This window comes from Sebastes umbrosus, chromosome 21 (assembly GCF_015220745.1).
Source record: "Sebastes umbrosus isolate fSebUmb1 chromosome 21, fSebUmb1.pri, whole genome shotgun sequence".
Taxonomy (NCBI): Eukaryota; Metazoa; Chordata; class Actinopteri; order Perciformes; family Sebastidae; genus Sebastes; species Sebastes umbrosus.
The window spans coordinates 12910500-12933647 of record NC_051289.1 but is presented as its reverse complement, the minus strand read 5'-3'; the positions used below and the strand labels follow the sequence as shown (position 1 = coordinate 12933647).

Sequence of the window (23148 nt, the reverse complement as noted above, 5' to 3'; positions counted from 1 at the left end):
AGATCGGTTGCGTTAACGTGTTAAAGAAATTAGTGGCGTGAAAATAAATTTGCGTTAACTTCGACAGCCCTAAAAAAATACCAAATATTGCTCTCTGCGTGTTGTCATTTTAAATTGAATATCTTTAGCTCAGGGGAATTGTGGTAAATTTTATAGGGATGCACCGATCCGACTGTTTTCTCCCGATAGCAAATCGTAATCGTTCACATGGTGTAACATAAGGTCAGTGCTAAAAACTGAAACTCGCCATGACTCAACGAGTGTAGCGGAGACAGTCAATTTCATAATGACATTCACAAAGAAACTGTTTTTTTATGTGGATGGGTTATTTAGCCCGATCCGCTTAATACAGATTTGACGAAACAATTATGCGATAAATCAGAGAAATTATCAATAAATTTAAATAATAGTTGCAAGCCTACTATTAATCCACAAAGACCTTATCCTTTCACCAGTAGATGTTGTATATAGTGATGTTGTGCACTGCAGTGAACTACACTATACTCAGTGATCTTAATTGCCAACAATTATAATAATTGCCAATTTCTTATATGAGTTACATGTCAGTTACATCCACTGTATATAATAATCTAGATCTAGGAGCATGCAAGGTGAACTCAGCTCAGGTGCTTTAAGATGCAGCTCCTTTAACATTGTATTTAAGTGTCCTTTATTTTTTTTTTTCCATTTGTAGTTAGGTGTCCATTCATTTTTACATTCATGTCTCCGATATGTTTCTTGTTAGTGATTTTAAAAATGAGTTTTGTGTGGACAATATAAAGGCTTTAAAAAAAGGGTCTATTTGAGGCTGTGTTGGCTTGATTGACAGGTGTCTCAGCTTTAATAGTTGTTTCCTCATCCCTCCTCAAAAATTGTCTGCCTTAAAGCGACAGTAAAAATCAAATCCAAGCTTCAAAACGTCACGGATACTACAGCCCTGTTTTCCTGCAGTGTATGGTTCAGCCACCATCACCCCCCCCCAACCCCCCTCTCCCTTTGTGTCATTAGCTGTATCAGCTGTGGCCATGTTTCACTGGCAGTGTTGACACAAAGAGCACAGGGCTGAGGTCTGAACCCCTGCCATTGCCCTTCACCAAAACCAGAGGGATCATCTCAGCAAGGGATTCTGTGTCACTCTCTCAACGCGCCAACGAGGGCTCGCATCAGCAGTCAGAGGAGAGCGTATCAGACCTTCAAACATAACAGAGCTCTAAACATGTACCACACAAACACGTGCACAGTATTTATTACAATACAGTAGGCTATTCGCATGTTCACAGTAGTTTCTGAGAAGCACTATACACTTTCATACACTGATGCAAAGGCATACACACACACACACATACCTGTAACAGTGTTTTTGGATGGAGTCCAGGTGGAGTCTCAGTGGAGGGTTCAGTGCAGAGCTCCTGAGTAGAGAACACCAGTGGGAAAAGATTAGGTCTCTTTGTAATCCACAGCCAAAAATGTCAGTAGAGTTTTGGGGGATTTTTTTCCTGTTTAATCAAAATGGATTCTTTTCATTCTTCTTCCCAGAAATGAAGTCTGTTTATGGAGCTGAATTTCAATCTGTCTCTACCTGCAGTTAATCCTTTGTATCATGAGCAAACACTGTTATTTGGGGGTAAATAAAAATGGATTCTGAATCTTTAAATCATGAAGGTACAGATAAAAAAAATACTCCTTGGCATTAAATTATATTATAGTTCACAAATTTGTGAAAACGAAACTAATTCGCTGCATTACTTTAGTGTATAATCACTTGATAATAAGTCTGCCATGTTGCACCAGAACGGACAGTAGCCCAGAACGGACAAACCAAACTCTGTTAACTTTTCCTGCTTGGGCCAGAGTCGATAACGTAACTTGCTCCCGTCATCGCCACCGCTCTCTCTCTCTTGCTTCACCACTCACTTCCACGTACACACACACTTTATACACTGGCTCTGCTCCAAATGGCTCTATAGAGGGCCATTTGCGTTTTCGCGTCGGCCACTGTAGCTCTCCAACACACTGGAGAGGCTTCAGTTGGTTGCTATCTCCTCACCTCACTGCTAGATACCGCCAGATCCTACACACTGGACCTTTTAAAAGAATAGCTTGACATTTTGGGAAATACACTCACCGTTTTTGCTTTCAGACTGATACCACTCTCATCTCTGTGCTCTAAATATGAAGCTAGAGCCAGGAGACAGTTATCTTAGCCAAAAGATTATTAGCCTCGCTTAGAAAGACTGGATTCAGGGGGAAACTAGTCTGGTTCCAAAGAACTAATATTGATAAGAAATGAACGCTAATTGGTCGTTCCATTGCAACATCAGCACGCAGCAGCAGAACTCTGCCATTTTGGACTGAAAGCCACTGTTGCAAGGACGCCAGTGAAACGTCCACCTACAAAGTGCCGTACAAAGTAAAACATTATTTCTCTTCCATTGTCATATATTTAATGTATCTACCAAAATGGCCTGTGTTGAACAATAAAAATATTATAAATATGCATACTATTGTAACTTTTTTACTTACTTACTTATTTTTTTATTAAACTTTTTTGCCCAGCCGTTTCTAGAGGAGCATAAAGTGAGCGATGGACATAAACGGAAGTTAGAAAAATCCAGCACACAGATTTTGAGCACAATCTCAAACTCTTTCACGTCAAAGACTTCCAAAATCGATGTATAACAGACCATGGATGTACAGTATATGAGGATGTGTCCTGTGCTTTTGTCCTGCAGGTTAGAAAATAGCCTACAACTACATTAAATTGTGTTTATGTCATGCTACTAGCACTACTAGCTACTGGCCGATAGCCGGTTGTTTGGGAACAGAGACTTTAATACATCTACCGTGGTACAGGCTTACAGAATGCAGCCCAAAGGTGTATTATAAGATAAAAAAGTGATTAATTACAACCAATATATCCATTATTACAGCGGCATACAGCTAGCAGAATGTGTCATATAAGTGTGCAGTCGGGCACAGTCCCGTGGGTCTGATGTACGTTCATTATGCCGAGGAAAATAACTCTGGATTCGGTTATTAGTGAATTTTACAACTGAGGACTATTTAAGTGTTCACACTGGGAAGTTGATTCTTGTTAAATCCCCGCTCAATGTTCCATTTCCCTGCGCCCTGCCTCTTGCTTTCACCCTTGCAAGTGTTTTTTCATATTGTTGCACCATGTACATTATTCAAGTACCTGTTTTTTTTGGGGGGTTTTTTTGCTGCTGCTGCAGTGAACAAACCTTGCCAGAAAAACATTTAGATTCCTTATTCAGAAAGCATATTTTCCTGTTCGGCCAGTCATAAGACTGGAGAAAATTCAATAAGCCTAATTGATCTTTAGATGCTGCTTTTCTATTTTGGGCATATCTCTACTGAAAAGGCTAGAAAGGAGAAAGAAGGGGAATATGTGCCCAGAGCCCCAGCCTGCCAAACCACCAGGATGTCCTGAGATCTAAACAGTACCTAGCCATGCCCAAATATTCTCATTATACAGCACCGCAGCTCTCTCTTCAGGATAAAGTTAGTTTATCTCATAATAACAGCCACTCCGTCTCCCATTTAAAGCCTCATTTGCTGTAACCATTGTCCCCCTGCACTGCAGCCCCTGGTAATGTGAGCCAAGACCTCAACCCAGGAATAATTCCTGAATAATTTCAGAGTCGTTTTTTAGCTAACCACTAATGATGTTAGTCATGCTCGAGTAATCCTGAATTAGCACCAGCCGGGGATTCAATAGCGGGCATGCACGGATAGAAGAGATATGTGCAGGGCAAACTAAGTGCTAATTTGTGCAGACTTTCTGTCATGTTCTGTGCTGCTCTTTTGGACCTGGGGACTGTTTGGGTAAGATACAGGGGCAGTCATTTCTGTTGATGTATGATATCCTTTCATGAGCAGAGCAGGAGCAGCACTGCCCAACAAATGGTCTCGAAATATGACTCTTCACTGTAAACAATTGCTTTTAATGTACAGCAGGATTTCAACAGTATTAACCTGTTATTGCTAAAAACAGTGTTTTACTGTTAATACAAAAGAAAACCTGTTAAATTGCGCTCATAGTGCCTTTAATTGTATTTATTGAGACTATTCCTATGTCTGTAACCTGCTAAGTCTATTCATCTAGGCAAAAAATAATGCAATCTAAATAGTGCATTAAAACAAATCAGTAAGATAATATAAAAGAAAGGTGAAAAACAGCTATATAATGTATCTTTAAACAGTAAATTAACTGTAAAATACTGTGAAATTAATAAAAAACAACCAATTCAAACTGTATTTTTCATTAACAGTACAAAGCTGTAAATTTCAGCGACAGTATAATAATGTTAATTTTACAGTTACATAAAGGCAACCCTGCTGCAAGTTCTTTACTGTTATTTTACTGGGAAATTCTTAACAGTGTTGCTTTATCGTAGCCGTTTTCTCCCGGATCGTGGGCGATGAAAGAGAGTGATGGAGTTTTTAAGTAAGATTGTTGAGTGCTGACGTTTACCACGGGCGAGGTCAAGACTAATCTTCTATCTTATTATATACCGTACCAGTCAGCATTCCAGTTACCAAGCTTGGACGCCAAGCTTGGCGGGGAGGGGGGAGATGAGACTGCGATGGAGAGAAGGAAGATGAGGGGAAGAGAAAGGGGAGGGGTGGCGTTATTGGAAGGAGCAAAAGGGGGGACCAAGAGACGAACGGGGTGCAGAACTGTGTCAGCATATGTGAAGGAGATTCCTCAAATAGGACATAGCCTGGGGAATGATTGACTGAAGCTTCACACGACATACACATACACAACAGTCACATAATACAGATACACACAGGCCGGGGTACGAAAACCTTAAAGGAGGATGCACCGTGCTGCATCGTGGGAGCTGGGGTTTGAAATTTAACCCTACAGTAAAATTAGAGGAGCTGAGATGCATAACTCAGCAGTTCTAAATGCCCGGGAGTCTTTAGAGGGTCTCTCTCTCTCTCTCTCTCCAGTTCTGTCTGTCCCTCTTTACCATTTCCATACCTTTTTCTCAGTCTCTGTTTTTACTTTTCACTCTCTTTGTTTTTCCCACCTTCATCCTCTATCTCAAACACACACACACACATTCCACAGAGAGAAAGGCGCCACACCGACTGCCAAACTGACTCAACACTTTTCACACAATTCATTTGTCACAGTAATGAAACAACCATGGATCTCACCGGGCCTTCATCAATATCATCTCTCAAGCGGGGGCTTCAGTCCAAAAAGGAATTGCTTCAAAGTCTTTGCTCCTTTCTACACTTTGTCCAAATTTCTACAAACGGTTGTGTGTGTGTGTGTTTGCTTGATATTTGCATTTGTGCCAGCAGGTGCATTTATGGATTCAAATACTTTGATTTGCTTGGACCCATCCCCAACCAGACAGGAGCGCCTGCAGAGCCCAAAACTAGACATGAACAGGTGTTGCTTTATATTCAGAGGCAGAGCGGCTTCAAGTAGAGAGGCTGCAGACTGTCTGACGAGTTATAGAACTTAAAACTTTTTCAAAGGTCAATCGTGAGCTTGCATATCGTTGTTTACCCAGACTTTTTTTTTGCCTTGAATGTGTGACAATGTTTTATATAATTTGGTCTGAAAAATGTGTTCATGCGTGCTGCTGCACATTGTCGATGGGCATTACAAGCCACTGACGCATATACGGTAATGCATATTAATGCTGCTAAAAACAAGATTTTTACATTAACAATAGGTCAAATGATTATGTGTAATGTGAAGGGGGTTGCTCGTAGTGACCGATCCAGGGAGAATTATCCCCTCACTCTGCAATTTCCCTCACCTATACGAAGCATTTTATCATCTTTCAGCTCATTGTTTTGGTTTTACAGCCACAACTGTTTTGATTCACTCTCAGAGCTCTCATCTGCAACGCTTTTAACCACTTGTGGCAGCTGTTGTTTGTAAAAAAGCTCTAATAAACTCACTGTACGCTACCTGCCCAGCACTAAATGGCTGACAGGTAAAGTTAACAACTAGCTGGTGACAGGCTGTTCTCATTCACCGTTAATAGGTATACCTACAAAAAGTAATTTACTGGAATTCGTATATATCCCAAAAAATCAATTTGTATGTAATCCATGTAATTATGAACCAGGAATTATAAAAGAGCGACAAAGACCGTGTAGAGAGGTGGTCGGGGTGGACAGTGGGTCAAAAAACACCTGACATTCGCCCAGGAGACCAGTGTTCCAAGTTATTTTAACCCAAACCACAATCTTTTCCGAAACCTAACCAAGTAGTTTTGTTGTCTAAACCTAAACCAAAGTTTATTTTGAAAAGACTGGAGCAGAAATTGCAGCTGAAGAGCTAAATAGTGAATACTGAACTAAATTGGACTTACAGCTTGTTGCGATGCCCCCAAGTGGACAAAAAAAGAACTCATTGCAGGTTTAACAGTCCATGCATTGTGGAATTGTGCTGGTATCGCTTGCTAGAGTGATTAAAAGTATGTGTGTATAAGATGACATTTTTCCGCTGCCTGCCTGGAAGAAAACCAACCAGCCCTTTCGTCTCTGCGCTCCACATGCCCATGTTTTCTCGCCTTTCATTTCACTCTTGTTCCACTGCTCTATCACACCTCTACTCCCATCGTTCTCTGCCTGTCACCTCCCACCACCAGACATCCTGTCTGTGAACGGTCTGCATCGCTTCCTGCGTCGGCCCGTGACTTTATGCCCACTTTACCTAAAGGGAACTGTGTCTGCCTGTGACTTTATGCCAACTCTATACCTAAAGGGAACTGTTAATATTCTTAGGATATGTCACGGGGACACTGTATATATTCAGACGCATACATGCCTCCTTTCATTCGCCTGCACATTTCACACATTTCAGAAATAGAATATGTCCTTGTGGTAGCATGTGTGACAAGTGGATGTCTATGGTATGCATGTCAGTGGTGTGATGTAACTGGAATGTCGGGTTTTAACAGGCAAGTGCTCTTAAGTAAGAACATAAAGCTGCTTTTAGCCACACCGGTGACATTGCCATGTGTTTGTAATAACTCATGGCAAGAAGAAGCAAAGCACTGTGTGATATATTATAATTTCTTAAATCTTATTTTCGTCTGCAGCTGGCCAGTGTTTTCCAGAACACAGCTTGAGTGTGTCCTTTTGTCTTCGGGTGATGCAGTGTCTTATTTCTGGAGAGGAAACGGTCCGTCTCTTTCCCGTCAGCATATGGCTCCTCATGCATTTTAATGTCTCACTGTCCCAGCGCGTCCAAAACAGGACAGCCCAAAGTCCAAGGGCAGTGAAGTACTCGGAAATAGAGACATCTGTCCGTTGGGGTCACTTCAACAGAAAGACAGAGGGAGGGAGGGAGGGAGGCGGAGGAATGAGGATGAGGGGATGCAGCGTCAATAGACGGATGAAGAAGGATCGAAAAAAAAAAAACAGGAGCATTGATTGAAAGAGAGAAGGGAATGCATGGTGAAAGAAAGAGGGAGAGGAAGATGGATGAGTGGGGTTAAGCAGGGCACAAGGCACAGCTGTCAATACTTACAGTGATACTTGGACAGCCCATCTGGATCCTTGCATCCCATGTTGCATTGTCATGTATCGTGTAAGAGTTCCACTTGCTGTTCATGCAGTAAATGACTTATCCTCTGGGCTTTATGCATTTCATATTGTTGCATAATTAGGTCTTTTTTAAAGGGAGCCTGGTGGTAGCAGTGGTTATCATTTTTTACCACTAGTGCGTATGTCCTCTCTTTGCATGCGCACGAGCGTGTTTACTTGTACGGTATCTTTCGGTGGAGTTTTCAAGGGATTTGTTAAGCAGGTCACCCCCGGGCCTCTGTCTGTCTCACCATGGTATGCTCCTATAATACCTCTCAGTGCTAATGCTAAGCTCACATTGATTCCAGAACGTATTACTCTTCTGCCTTTTGGTTTTTGAGCATCAGCGTAGTGTAGTAGTAGATGTGGATGCAGGCTTTTCTCATACTGGTGTTAATGCACTGCTACATATTGTTTTCATTACAGTGTCTTTTTTTTTTTAAGGCTCACTGTAGATGGATGTTTATAGAGTAGGGTTGAAAACACCTTCCCTAGGGTTCCCAAGATTTTTGAAATTTTGTAGAATTTGTATTTGTAGTTATTAATTTAATTAGCTTTATACCTAATCAGTCACCTCAGTCAGGATATGTTTGCTGCTGACTGGCATGGGATTCAAACCTAAGCCACCTGCTGTTTATACACAATATGATATGATACAATATACGATATGATATGATATGATATGATATGATATGATACGATATATGATACAATATACGATACAATACATGATACTATGATATATGATACAATATGATATACGGTAGGATATACCATACCATACGATATACCATACGATATACCATACGATATACCATACGATTCAATACATAATATGATATGATATACAATACGATATGATGTAATATGATATGATATATGTTATATGTGTGTGCGTGTGCGAGCGTTTGTGCGTGCGTGCGTGCTGGGCACTGCTCCCGTGTGGTCCAGCAGCAGTGCAGTGCTCCAGACTGGATTAAGGTCTTGCTTGGATGTGGCTGCGCTCCATTTGGAAAATCAGGATTTGGATTTGAGATAGAAGCACGAGGGAGGGAGGTGTTATGTTATCCCCAAGAGGGGACAGGCTGAGTGATACAGCTCAAAGATGAGGAGAAAGAGGGGGGGAAGGAAGGTCAGAGAGGAGGAGCAAGAAAGAGAAAAAGATAGTAAAGGGAAGCTTATGATGATGTAAGTGTCATGGATGACAGTAGCATGCAGACACAGTCACACAGACCTGTAAAATGTTTGTTTGTTTGTGTATGTTTCTATGTAGAGTTACCAGAGTTACTCTAATATTGTCTCTGTTTTGTGTTTTTTTCCAGAACGGCCCATGCCAGGACAAAAAGCGAGGCTGCAGACCAGGCTGCCATCTCTGCTGTGCACGACTCAGAAATTGCCAGGGCGGTTGCTAGGGAGCTCTCCCCCAACTTCTACCAACCAGGTAACCCTTAACAACAAGCATTCATACATAACACACGTCTGATATTTTAAAGTGTGTTCTCTGTGTGGTCATCACACAGTCTTAGCGGGGATACATGTCTTAAGTTTCTCTAGATACTTTCCCACTGCCTGAATGACTGACTGATGAAGGACTGCAGGTGCACTGAGGGGTCAGGGAGGTCAGAAGTGTGATGAAATACGATATTTTGACTATATTTCAAGCGGCTAAATTTCCATAAACCTTTGGCTGACATGCAAACTATTTTTTCAGACATTTTAGACAACACATGACCGACCCAGAGATAGAGTTTCAGTCCTTGCTAAGATTGTCACAGAAGCCTGGATCGGGGCTTTAAAGGGTAACTTAAGTATGTTTCCACCTGGACCCTATTCCCTAGGTTTTTGTGTCTAAGTGACAAATGGGAACAAAAATTTCTGAAATTGGTACAGTATTGAGGGATAACGCTGTAATGAGCTGTGAGGGCAAGTGAGCAGCGTCAATATAACGTTACGTTCACTAAAAGTGCATGTTTTTGCCACTGACAGGCTCAAATTGTTATTATAAGTGACAGACAACAGAGAAATAAAACCTTTTTCATACCTTTCGCTTGATCCGGTCTGTTTGTTATTGTGTCCAAGTCCCGCTCAAGGAGAAGTCACCTTGTGAAATCTGAATCTGAATCCTACTCCACCACAACGCACTTTCCACCGTGGATGTATTCCACTATTCACCCGGCAAGATTTCAGAACGAGACTCTTTCCATAACGTCAGGCAATTATAATAACAATCAGAGCCGGTCATGGCAAAAACAAGCACTTTTAGTGGACATAAACAACGGCACCAGCTTGCCCTAATAGCACCATGTTGCATCCAGTGAGCAGCTGTCATGTACAGCGCTCTCCCTCAATACTGGACCAATTTCAGAAATTGTTGTTGCTATTAATCAGTTAGACAAAAACATGGGAAATAAGGTCCAGGTTGAAAAATACCGAAGTGACCCTTTAACACATGAGCGGTTCAACCCCGTCAGTTGGACATTTACCCAGCCAAGCTATCCTGAAACCCCAACCTCACCTCCACCATCCCTGTTTTTTAGCTACACCCTCCTCGAGCAACCAATTTGTCCATTCAAACCATGTTTTTAGGAATTGGGTAACTGCTAAGAGGTTGGGCACTTTGTATGAATAATGATGTTTGCACAGTTTTAGAGTTGTTTACACAGGCTGCGTTTGAGTCGGTAATGAGCTTGTTGTGGGTGCACAAAAAGCATAGGGTTTGCTGTTCCAGGGCTGTAATCGAAGACTAGAGAGGTATTGAGGATGACTTCCAACACCACAAAGGGGGCCTGTGTATGTGCGGCTTGGAGCAGCGTACTGTATTCTGGAAGGAAGCCTCGTCGTCCTTGCTCTCAAAGGCCTTTTGTAACAGCTCGGAGATACTAGCTAAAATTTGCAGCTGTAAACTCTGCCAAAAAAAAGTGAGAAAGACAAAATGTTTTCTGTTCTTTTAGTTTTGCAGATCATATCAGACATGTGCTTTAGTGGAGATGTCTTACAGGTACAGTATGTGCACGGAGGTCAAGGAAACCCAATGCTCCCAATACCAAGTAGATCTCATCTTTCCTCTGCTTGGAGGTTTAACAGGCACACTGCCATACTATACAGCAGCTCACAGGGTAGGGTGTCAACTCAACTCTGTTTAGTTCATTTACAAGGTAAGCCGAGTTTTACAAGGACATATAATACTACCCAAATAGTGAGGGGGACAAATCCTTTTTGGTCGAAGAGATGGGGTCAGAGGTGGGACACAAACGCACGAAGAAGGCAACATCATAAAAACGTGAATCCAAATTGAGTTTTTTAATGTTACCTTATTTTTTCCCTTTTTATTCCTGTATTTTTTAGATAAGCCAGTATTTGGTTATAAGTTTAAGAAGAATTTCAAAAAAGCAAAATCATTAGGGCTGTCAAAGTTAACACAATACTAATGCGTTAACACAAATTTGTTTTAAGGCCACTAATTTCTTTAACGCATTAATGCAACTTGCAATTTTTAGGTTGTAGCGGGCTCAGTTTTAAAGGTATAGTGAAGATACTGGCATCATATGAAACTAAAAAAACTTAAGGAATCCATGGGTATCAACCATGTCATACTAGCTTGTTGCAAAGGAGGCTAAATAATGCTATAAACTTACACTAAATTTTGGCAAGGAAAAATTGGCATGACCACTTTCAAAGAGGTCCCTTGACCTCTGACCTCAAGATATGTGACCCCTTTACAGACATGCCCACTTTATGATAATCACATGCTTGCGGCATGTTTGGGGCAAGTCATGGTCAAGTCAGCACACTGACTCACTGACAGCTGTTGTTGCCTGTTGGGCTGCAGTTTGCCATGTTCTGATTTGAGCATTTTTTTATACTAAATGCAGTACCTGTGAGGGTTTCTGGACAATATTTGTCATAGTTTTGTGTTGTTAATTGTTTTCCAATAATACCTATATACATACATTTGCATAACATAATCAAATTTGCCCACTCCCATGTTGATAACATTATTAAATACTTGTCAAATCTCCCTTTAAGGTACATTTTGAACAGATACAAAATTTGTGATTAATTTGCGATTACTCGCTATTAACTATGGAAAATAATGCGATTAATCACGATTAAAAATTTTAATCGATTGACAGCCCTAAAAATCATACATTGAAATAATTTGACATTGTTCTATAGCCATAATTTGGATGGATGGAAGTGACAGAGGTGCCATGTCACACCTTTTTTTGTTTATTTTTATTTACAGTGTAAGATCTATAGCCTTGCCTCTTTCACTGTTTGTAATATATTTAGGCCTATGAGCTAGCCGACCTTGGGCACTTGCCAAAAGCCACCACAAAATAGTGGGTGACACATAGATTGACAATGGGACCCATTCAAGCATGTCCCCCCACTAAGCCGCAGAAATGGCAAGCCCAGGGGCCAGAGACATCCTGCGTGTTGTGTTCTGTTGTGTTGTGTTGTGGAAAACGGCGATCATGCTTGGCAAGGCCGGGGTGATCTCTGTGTTCACAAGTCTGCCGCGGAGAGTGTCCTTGCCTTATAAGTCAGATCATGAATGAGAAAGCGGGCGATGTCATAATAATGTGCAGCGTGGGGCGACATCTGAGCCGCAGCGTTTTAAACGTTTGATTACGTAAGCGTGTCTGGTAAGCCCAGCTGAATGCCAGACAGGCACCTCCAAAAAAAAGCATTACTAGATCATGAAAGTCTTTATAAGTTATTATATAAATTAGAATATAAGAGCAGTTTGGGGAATCTTGAATGGCCTACTTTTAGGTTTGCTGCGGGTTTGTCTTTTGACAGGTTATGTCATGTTTGAGTGTAAACAGTTTCCCTATTAATGAGACAAAACCACACAATCGGAGTACCATTAGACGGAACTTGTGTGACTTTCCCAAACTAATCTGCTTTGCTTCCTCAATGTCTACGTCTACAGTGGAAATATTCTCACTTACCCCCATCCCACAGCTTCTAATAAGTCCTCCAGGGTAACAACCAGGGGCCTAAACCCCTTGTTGTTTGTAATTGGCATTTCAGACTCATAGCAGATTATCACCCAGATTGTGGAGTGTGTACTTCAAAAGGGAAGAGAGGGTCACAGGGAATAGGACCCTGACCTTTATGATTGGTTCGCACACAGCGCCCAGGAGGGGTTAGCTAGGCGTGGTCTGTTTCGTGACGTTAATTGGGCTATATTCGGTGCCGATGTGTGCCCGCTGGGGTCTATTGGAGACATAGCTGAAATCCTTATGCACTGAGAGGAGCTCGGCCCGCCGCTCGCCCCTCTCCAGGGCTGACGCAGAGCAGCTGTCCCTTCCTTCAGCCGGGGGGGTAGAGCGTTGGCAGGAGGGGGCGGCAGGGATCCCACTTTGCCCTGTTTGACCCAGTCAAGGTACACTTGGACCGGGTGGAACCATAAAAGCCTGGACCTGTCAGGGCTGAACACCAGACATGAGCAGGTGCTGCTTTATATTCACGGCAGCAGGTGTTGTGGAGTTTCAACACGGTAGTTCAGCCGAAGTTCAAAGTTATGCAGCAACTTCTTTCAAGGATAAAACAAATTAAATATTGGTGACACTTTATATAACCATCATCTATAAATGGTAGATTGGTAGTCAATAAACTTTAGTTAATGGTTATTTTACTGTTAACAACCAATTAAATGATAATTAATAATGTTTACTAATTATAAGTTATACTATAGTTTCTGTTATTTTATCATTAGTTTGTGTATGAAATAATTAGTTTATAAATTATATATTGTGTCATAGCTGATAAGAGATGATAACAATTATATTCTGATTACATTAGTAAAGTATTTTTTAACAGTTTATTGTTGCACACACTATAATTTTATATACTATTTTATGTTTTTGTTAATGATTACCAAATGATTTGTAAACCAAATATTAAGCATTGAAAAAGTATTAACTATCTATCTGAATATTTTTTAGAAATGCTTCACAACATATTTATTAACCATTTAAAAAGGTATTATAATCACCAGTTGCAACTTTATAAATAGCCATCCAAATAATGTTTTAGAAGGTTTGCAAACCAATTATTAACTGTTAACAACGTGTACAAATATCTATGTAATGTTAGATGTTTTAAAAGCAGTTACTTAAAGATTTACAATTCATTTGGTAATCATTAACAAATACTTGATATAATATATCAAATGTGTATGTATGCATGTATGTAACTGTTAAAATAACATAAATTGCAGTATTACTAATGATCATATGATTGTTTGTTAATAGAAAAGTAAGTATTAACTTAAGTTTAATTAACTATCAATTTCCCATTTATTAATGATGGTTATAATAAAGTGTTATTATAAGATACCACTGATCTGATCCTTTTCCAAACAAATTTCAAAAGAGTTTTTTGGATAAAAGTGGATAGAAACATGCATCAAACATTAGCTGTAAAAATGCTTCCCAAATACGGGGATACATTTAGATCCATAATGTCCATGTTTGTTCACTCGTCCGGATTTGACTCTTTTCATGTGGTGTCTTCCATCAGTCACATGTCAGTCCATGTGAACATGAGGCCCTTCCATGTTCTTCTTTGCATGTGGCCACTTAAAAACAAAGCACAGGAAGAGAGCGATTACACTCAGCCAGTAGCCACAGACAAAGGGGCATGCTTTATTTGCATGTGTGTATGAATGCAGATGTAAGTGAGTGCGTTCGCATGCCCAGTTTTGAGCCTTATAATCACCACACTAGTGTGCATGCAAACGCACACTGTAACAATGACATGGCTCCCCCTGCCCATCTGCCAGTGTGAGTAGGAGGAAGAAAGATAATCTAAAAAGCTACAAATTGAGTCATGAATATTAAATATAACAGTGTAGAGAACATGCTGAGATCACAACCCACAGAACAGACTAATACATATACAGTATAACGCAGTATTAGAGTGTGAATAGAATAACCAAATGCATCATAAGCAAAGAACACAAACCGGGAAAATGCCCTTCACTACCACTCAGAAGACATGCTATTATGTTTGACATATAGACACAATTGACACACTTAAGCAAACAGTTTGCCCTAGGAAATGTACAGTATATATCTGTCCCTGTTGGCTGCTCGGTGCATCTGACAAAGATGTATCATTCATAGTAGCAACAGCCTTGGGTCAGTGTTTGATTGTCATGCAAAACAACATTCAAATGGTGAAAATAGATATTTCCTTTCAGGTCAAAGTGGCTGAATTCCCTTTCAACTCTGGGGTTCATCACACCAGATTATTATTCTACTGTCCCGTCCGTTGAACCCAGAATGGTTCACAATGGCAACAGATGTGATAACCGCACACACTGTATGTCCTCCTCCCCCCTTACACACATCCATGCATGAGCACTCATACTGACGCTACTGCTGTTCATCTCATATTCAGGTCAGTAGAGGTTAGGCTGGGTCTTAAACAGCCGATCCGTTGTGTTTTGTGAGAGTATATGATTGTGTGTGTCAGCGCGTGTGTTTTGCCAAGAGTGCACTGGAGCAGAAAATGTGCTGTGGATTAACATGAAGCAAACTGGCAACCACAGCTTAACCCTCATCCTGCCGACTGGGATCCCCGCAGACCCCGGAGGTACTTTTTGTCATATCTCACAGGTGCTTTATTCTATCACTTTTCACAACTTTGTCAATCAATTCGTTGTTTGTTGGTAGTCCTTGTATGTTAAATAGGTTGGTAGGATGAGGGTTAAACATGGCATTTTGACAGGTGATAGTGCTTTTTGTATTCAAGCATATGTCTCACATGATGACAATGTTTTACATATCACCGATTTAATTTTTCTCCACTGACATACTACAAAACAACTCTAAGGAAACATTGGAGCATGCCGGGCCCTTCAATCAAATGCTGATTGCTGAAATAGATCTAGTTTCGAGTATAGCGGGCGACCGGGTCGAGAACAGCGGGCGACCGGGTCGAGAATAGCGGGCGACCAGGTCGAGTATAGCGGGTGACCGGGGCGAGAATAACCGCCGACCGGGTCGAGAATAGCAACCGATCGGGTAGAGCATAGCGACCGACTGAGACGAACGAGGGGCCGAATTGGTTGAGTATAGCGACTGACTGGGTCAAGCACAGTGGCCGTCTGGGTCAAGCATAGCGACCGACCGGGTCGAGCATACCGACCGGGTCGAGCATAGCGACTGACTGGGTCAAGCACAGCGGCCGACTGGGTCGAGTATAGCAACCAACTGGGTCAAGCAAGCAAGCAAGCAAAAAAAATGTATGTTTGGTGATATGGAGGTCATGCTCTGTCTATTTTTTACATTAATTACATAACTAATAATGTTCTGAGAAGAAATAAGTTAACATTTTACTATGATGGTTGTTTCTTACAGTAGTTTATTCTTGGGTCCCCAGGGACCCCAGCCGGTAGTCCTTGTATGTTAAATATGTTGGTAGGATGAGGGTTAAACTAAAGCTTGTATTCTAATAACCTCAAGGAGACAATGATGAGGTAAAAAGACACATTACATATTACATTACAAAAATGCACAAATCTGCGAGAAAAAAATCCTGTAATTCAGATTTTTATTTGTGCTTACTGAGTTGCATATTTTTGTCTCGGTCATGACTAATACCATGGCCCATTTTAATGACCCTCTTTGGAAGGCTGCAGACTCAGCCCAGCTGATCAATGCTCAGATGAAAGAAACACCAGGGGCATTTGAGTAATTGAGTCCTAGTACATGTTCCAGCTGACCTGGCAGGATTCCTTGGTAGAGTACATCTAATAAATCTTCACTCACTCATCATAAACAAGATCAACAACATGCTAAAGTATCTACAAAATCAACAACAAGTAATCAGATCAATCAATTTACAAAATTCCAAAAGATTCTTCAGCTTTCTAGTGTTGAAACACAAACAAAAAGGCATGATCAGCATATTTTGAAATCCAGCATGGCTTCAGAAGTGTAGTGGAAATCGTTCTTAATGACTGCCGGTGTTGCACTTCTATGTGAGTGTGAGTATGGGAGTCATTTTAGTGTCGACCACCATTCAGAAAATGTCAGGAATCCCTCGCAGGAATCTGTCCCCAAACAGGGGGAAACTGCTCAGGCCCGCCCACGAAGCCCTAACTCTTATTGAGTTATGGTGTGAAATTAAGCTTGTGGATATATTAAGCCCTGCAGATGTTCAAATGTCCCCCCAGTCTCTTTGTAGTGGGTCTTATTGGATGAGGCGGTTATGAAACAAATCAGGAATGCCATGCAGCTGAAAAATACTTTGGGCTTATGAGTACCGAGGCCCAAAAGATTCTGCAATGAGGCGTTTTTTACGCTGATATGGGATTGGATACACTTGTTCCCTATCTGGATTTGATGTTTACATAATTATTCCTGGAGGGGATGAGAGTCAAAGCTAAAACAGAATGAATTATTTTCGAATTATTAACTTAAAGAGGACCTATTATGCTTATTTTCAGGTGCATACTTGTATTTTGGGTTCTACTAGAACATGTTTACACACCTTAATATTAAAAAAACGCTTTATTTTTCTCATAGCGGCTGTGCTGCTTCACCCTCTGTATGAAACACTCTGTTTGAGCTCCTGCCAGCTATTAGTGCATTTTACAACTTTTAGGACTTCATGATTTTAATAAGGGCTGTTCAAGTGTTATCAAATTATCCGCTGAGTTACAGATGTCTCTTTCCCTAATGTTAGTCTATGGGGAAAAGTATTTTTGGGCCCGATGGCATCACGCGACGGACACGGAAGTTGTAATTCCATGGTTTGGCCACTACGAAAATTTGCTTCAAAGCCCGGCGATCTTCCTGGGCTTGCTCTGCTCCAGCTCCGCTCTAACTAGCTTTGTTTGAGGGCGTGCCAAACTAGCCACTAGGCAAATGTGTTACTTGGTGACATCACCATGTTACAGGAGAAAAGGCGAGTCGTTTCAGGTAGTTCAGGAGCAGTGTTTCTGTGGGGGAGAGTAACTACCTTTGGCATTGACTTTGGGCTTTGTAACTTTGCAGACCTTTTACATGCACAAAAATATAACTCACTAAAGGAAACGGAAAAAGCACAAAAGCATAATAATAAACTCCTCTTTAACAGATGGCATGCATATACGAGGCATCTTTTTTGATTGATCTCTGAGATTATCCCGTTTTTAAATTGCAATAATTCTGAACCAACATGAAAACATTAGAATCACATCACCTCACACTGACTCAGTATATAGTATTTGGTGGGGTTGATTAGGAGTGAAAAACAAGCAAAACAGTCTTTTCTTCTACTTGAAAATATCAAAAAGATTGTCTATATAATTTCTAGATTTATTTCACTCTATTTCAAATTGGCTATACGGGATGCGGAGGATCCTTCTCTTCTCATGCCATCTGATGCGCTTCAAACAAAGCGGCATTGTCCCTCTCTTAGTCACTCTGACACCGTCTAATTTAGGCGAAGTGAGAAAAAAAAACAGGCAAACAAAGAGCCCGATGTCTCTAATAAATATTAATTCAGTGCAGAACAAAGGGACAGATAAAGTGTAATTTTTCTCGCATGCAAAAAGGCATTTACATTCAGATTCGGGCCCTTTTGTCCACACATTAGAGGACGTGATGTCCTTAATGGAAATTCAAAACATATAGATAAAAGAGGAGTGTGCCTTTAGTATCATTAGACTATCTGTGTCCAATAACCCAGGACCTCAGGCCATAAACTCCAACAGTATGAGCTTCCCCAGACAAAAAAGAGACATCACTGCAGCTTATCCTTCTTTATCTGTACAGCCGTGCTGGTTGGATGCTGAGAACTGATGTGACAAGGGCCTTTCCAGGAACACAACATACTGATAAAAGAGAATGGCTGATGAGAAAGATGAGCCTGCAGAGGAGGCTTCCTTTGTGAAATGGTGTTTGTGACCCTGCATTAATCAGTCTTTTTTCCCCTGTCTCCCCCAGTCCTTGCAGAATGATTGCATATATAATGTTGATTCATGAATATTTTAATTGAGAGTTAAACTGTGCTTAGGGCTAGCTCCGATTTAAAGCTAGCTGTGGCAGTGGAACTCTCCATTCAGTCGGGATGGATGGCAAATTAAGAGCTGCAGAAATGTCATGTTAATGTGTGTCACCTCTCTCGCCTCTGCAGGACCTGACTACTTAAAACAACCGGTGAAGGAGCCTGTGGAGATTAAAGAGGTCCCTGTTGAAAAGAAGGACAGCTCCGCGGGAAATTCTCCCCACTTTTACCGCAAAGGCACCACTCCTCCCCGCTCCCATGCGACCAGCCCTGTAGCCACGCCTCCCCCTTCGCCTCACTCCAGCAGCAAGAAGAAAGGTCAGCTCGCCAACAGCACCAGCCGTAAAACCAGTAAAGAGGAAAAGCCTTCCCGCAAGACGAGCAAAGAGGAGAAGTCAAGTCATAAGACCAGCAAGGACGAGCGGTCTAATAGAAAGATAAGCAAAGAGGAGAGGCCGCCCGTCGCCGATGGCCCCAAAAGTTCTCATGTGCACGTCGAGGCTCCGCCTAAACCCGCTAAAATTCAGCAGCCTACCGCGGCACCTGCTCCTCATCCTCCACAGCCTCCTGCACTTCCAGTCAATGGCGAGCTCCACACCGAGTACCACAGTTACTACGTCAAGGCCCCTACAAGGGGCCAACCACCCCCGGACCCTGAAGAGGATATAGAAGAAGAGCCTAGTATCCTGGACCTGGCACGTATGCCCCCGCAACTCCCTAAATCCTATAGTCTCCCCCCCTCCTAAGCCAGCCTCCTTACGGGAGAGCAAGAGCGATCCGAAACTCAGGAAGCAGGATTCCCTAAAGCCAAAGAGCCTCGCAGACGCAAAGAAAAGCAGTATGGATTGTGCAGAAGGCATGGCAGAAACAGTAAGTATCAGTGGTAGGATAGGAAAAAGGTGTTCTTGAAGGAGTAGTTTTACATTTTGGGAAATAAGCTTATTCGCTGTCTTGCCGAGAGTTAAATGAGAAGATTGATATATCACTCTTATGCCTTATATTTTATCAATCTAAAATCACAAATTAACTGGCTATATCTTGTTTGTTTAATCCATACAAAATCTGAAGTAGAAAAATAACAATTGATATTTTGGACCAGTAAGGACCAATAACTTCCTGGAGTGTCCTCTGGTTGCCTGACAATTGGTCCCAGTTGCAAGTGTGATTAAAGCGTGCAGGCAGATTTTGTTACCTTTGGACAGAGCCGGGCTGGGTGTTTCCTCCTGTTTCCAGTCTTTGTGTGAAGCTAAGCTAACTGGCTACTGGCTATAGCTTCATATCTACCATACAGATATGAGAGTGGTATCAATTTTCCCATCTAACTTTGACAAGAAAGCATATTTCCCAAAATGTACAGTATTATATTAATACTTTCTATTCTAATGATTCTTAATAACATTCTTAATATCTTTGTCATGTGAAGATATGGCAGTACATACCATTTGATTGTTGTTGTAGATTATTATGTTATATCTGATCTTTATCATAATGTAATTTTTTTTTGCAGGGTCCTAACTCGATCCTTGTTGCTATGGTAATGCTGCTGAATATTGGCCTTGCAATTATATTTGTCCACTTTCTGACATGATGATGCTGTTTCTCAGGTAAGTTCATTTATTTTCTTAGACAAAAATGAATAAGTAAGCAGATGAATTAAGATGAATCTGCCTTTTCTATGTACTCCATGTCTTGTGTGTGCCACAATGTGTGTTTGAAATGTGACAAGCAGCCAATTAAATCCTAACAAACTATTTTATGTTGCAGTGAAACCATGGCAACCGGTACAGTTGCATCGCCGGCCTTGAAAAATGAAAATGGCGCCAGTGAGACACGGGGGCGGCCGTAGGTGTTTAGGAATCAGCGCGGCACCGAAGAGAATCAGGAGGAAGGCATCGCTACCACCAACCTGTCATGGGCCTTCTTTAGGCCCAGCCCTGTGAATTAGCACTCCTTTGGCTTCTCTGAAAGCTGAGGTGAAATGTCGTGTCTAGTGAGATATAAAAAAAAAAGTTTAAAAACGCAACCAAACATACACAGTCTGAAAAAAGAAGTAATTGAAACCCACACGTGTGCTGATCCAAGCACTGGTCTCTGTAGCCCGCTGCCTTGGCAGAGATAGCGGCGGGCTGACGGACTTCGCTGGAAGAGTGTGGAGATGCACTTTTAGATGACGGGAGCAAACAGCTGCCTTTCTATTTTGCCATCTGACGTTTTGATGGGGAGATGTGAGCCCGGCGGCCGGGGAGGGGAGGGAGAACAGTCGCAGCGGGAGCGTGCTCGGGTGTTCGGAGCGTTTCCTGGGGTTCACACCACTCTGGGACACAGGAAACTGGGCACGGCCGTTGCCAGCAGCAGTCAGTGCTTGCACGGTCACTAGCCAGTCTTACTCTGTTTACCCAATCATCACCGCAGCTTTCTCGAGCTCCGTCCATTGTAACCCAGGATACACTGCTCTGAAACACTCCCCATGCATGGTACAGTTTTAACCTTTTTTGTTTGTTTTCTGTTTTATTTTTCGTTCGTCGTCGTTCTCTGAATGTTGGTTACCTGCAGTCATATGCTTGTAGTTGAAAAAGGAAATTTCTTCTCCTCTCAAAATGAGTAAATACATTTGTTTTCCCTTTTTATTTTTTGAAAGTTTTCCCTTTTATTTTGAAATTCTACTCATTTCTAACAATTGAGTTGTAATTTGACATTACACATTCATGTTACTGAAAGTGCAATATGTTTTATTTTTTCAAAGAAAAGCTTATAGTATATTTTGCCAAAAAGAAAAAAGGGGCAGGGTAGGGTGTACCATTATAAAAAAAAATCCTATGTTCCGTTTATTTTGTCAGACTCTTATAATTTGAATCGACTGGTTTTGAGAGAGGTTGTCGCTTAACAGCCGGCATTGTGTGTTTAGGAAGGAGGCTCACACTTTAAAAGCTACCTAGCTCTGTGAGAGTGAAGTAACAAATGTCTTATGTTATTTATTAAATCGGAAGGAAAATAATGTCATTGCACGTCAATGCTTTACTTCCTTCCTTCTATTCTTTGCTTTCAATGTTTCAGAATACCACTAAAAATGCAAAGATGCAGTTCACGCAGCTGCTCCTGTAGGCCCGGCAGTGTTTGCGTGCTTGTTGGACGGTGGATGTTGAATTTATTCAGGTTGAGGCCATGGGGAATGTGGCACCAGGGAGAAGGAGAGATGCCTTTAAAAGTCTTTAACAGTACTACTGTTTACCTCAGATAAAGATGAGGAAGGGGGGGAGGGGAAGAGATGCCATCCTTGTCTTAACTTTGTCGTGTGGGGGATACTTTGACTGTTGTCATCACCTGAATCATGCTTGCCTCATCGTAGCTGTTTGTAGTCTTTGTTGCAGGTATGGCATGAGTTTCTTTGATTTTAAAAGTGGTTATTTATGTGGTTGGCATTTACTGTCATCACTACCGAGGTTAATTATTTATTCAATGTACAACTGATGTGTTTGTGAACATTGGTCATCATAAAAAAAGGGCTTTAATACGGCTAGGTTTTCTTTTTCTGCAATTCAGTTTTGAATTACACAATGAGCAGCACGTTGCATCTGGAGAATGCTTCAGTCTGTTAGATGTTTGCAAACTGTCCACATAACTAACTGTTAAAATATATATTCAAATTGTGGAATAGACAATATAAAAGCAGACCAAGACACTAGATTATTAAAAAATGTTATATTACAAATGTGAGCATTAAATAACCCTTTCTTTGCTACACCCTCTTTTCTTGTTTTAACTGTCTTCACGTGAGCATGGTGAAGACCGACGTTTCGGAGGGTTTAACAGATCAGCCTGTTTATGGGATATTTTTTGAAATGCAACATTGCATGTCGGAGTCATTTATATATAGATTATTATATACTATTTGTAAGGATTTTTACAGAGCACAATCCAGAATCTGGTATATGAGTTGGTATTTTTCTAACAATTTGCACACCTGTATTTTGACAATGAATATAACTTGTTTGTAATTGGTAATGTAATGCACATATGATAATGTTTGACAGTGGAGAAAAAAAAATACTTTATTTCTAATTGGTTGTACTGTATGTACCATTTGGGGGATGTGAAAGGCAGATGTACTTGTTTGAGTATTTTAGGATATGACGAGGAACTGCGGGAGACTTTTGATATCTCAAGGTTCATGTGACCCCACTGATTTGTGCAAAGTCTTTGGAGATGAAGTTATGTGTATAACAATAAAGATGTTATGCCTTGTTAAACTACATTTCGCTTGTTTCTGATATTTTTGATACTGCTGAAAAACACAATACAGCACAAAATATACTATGCAAAACAATCTACAGATGAATTTGAATTGATGGATGCAGGGATTCCCACTTGTCTTATGAGAATGTTTCCAATTCCAGTCCCATGTTCACTTCAATGTGTCGCGGAGTTTCGTCGTCTCTAGCCTCCCAGCAATGGTGGCCCCATGATGACCTTCTCATAATGAGATCCGGGGGGAAAAGAGTAGGCATGAAATCAAAGTGTCTTCGTCGGGGTCTCGCATTAGCGGTGTGT

The 23148-nt window shown here is 41.2% G+C and overlaps 1 protein-coding gene across 1 annotated transcript in view; it reads left to right on the top strand.

Moving 5' to 3' along the window:
- The window catches only part of jph1a (junctophilin 1a), a 40540-nt gene extending 17688 nt beyond the window's left edge, over positions 1-22852 (top strand). Inside the window, 5 exon segments of the mRNA XM_037756833.1 lie at positions 8910-9028; positions 18730-19331; positions 19333-19470; positions 20108-20204; positions 20365-22852. Coding sequence (XP_037612761.1) covers positions 8910-9028; positions 18730-19331; positions 19333-19470; positions 20108-20188 — 940 coding nt within the window. The 3' untranslated portion in view covers positions 20189-20204; positions 20365-22852.
- The last annotated feature ends 296 nt before the right edge of the window (positions 22853-23148 follow it).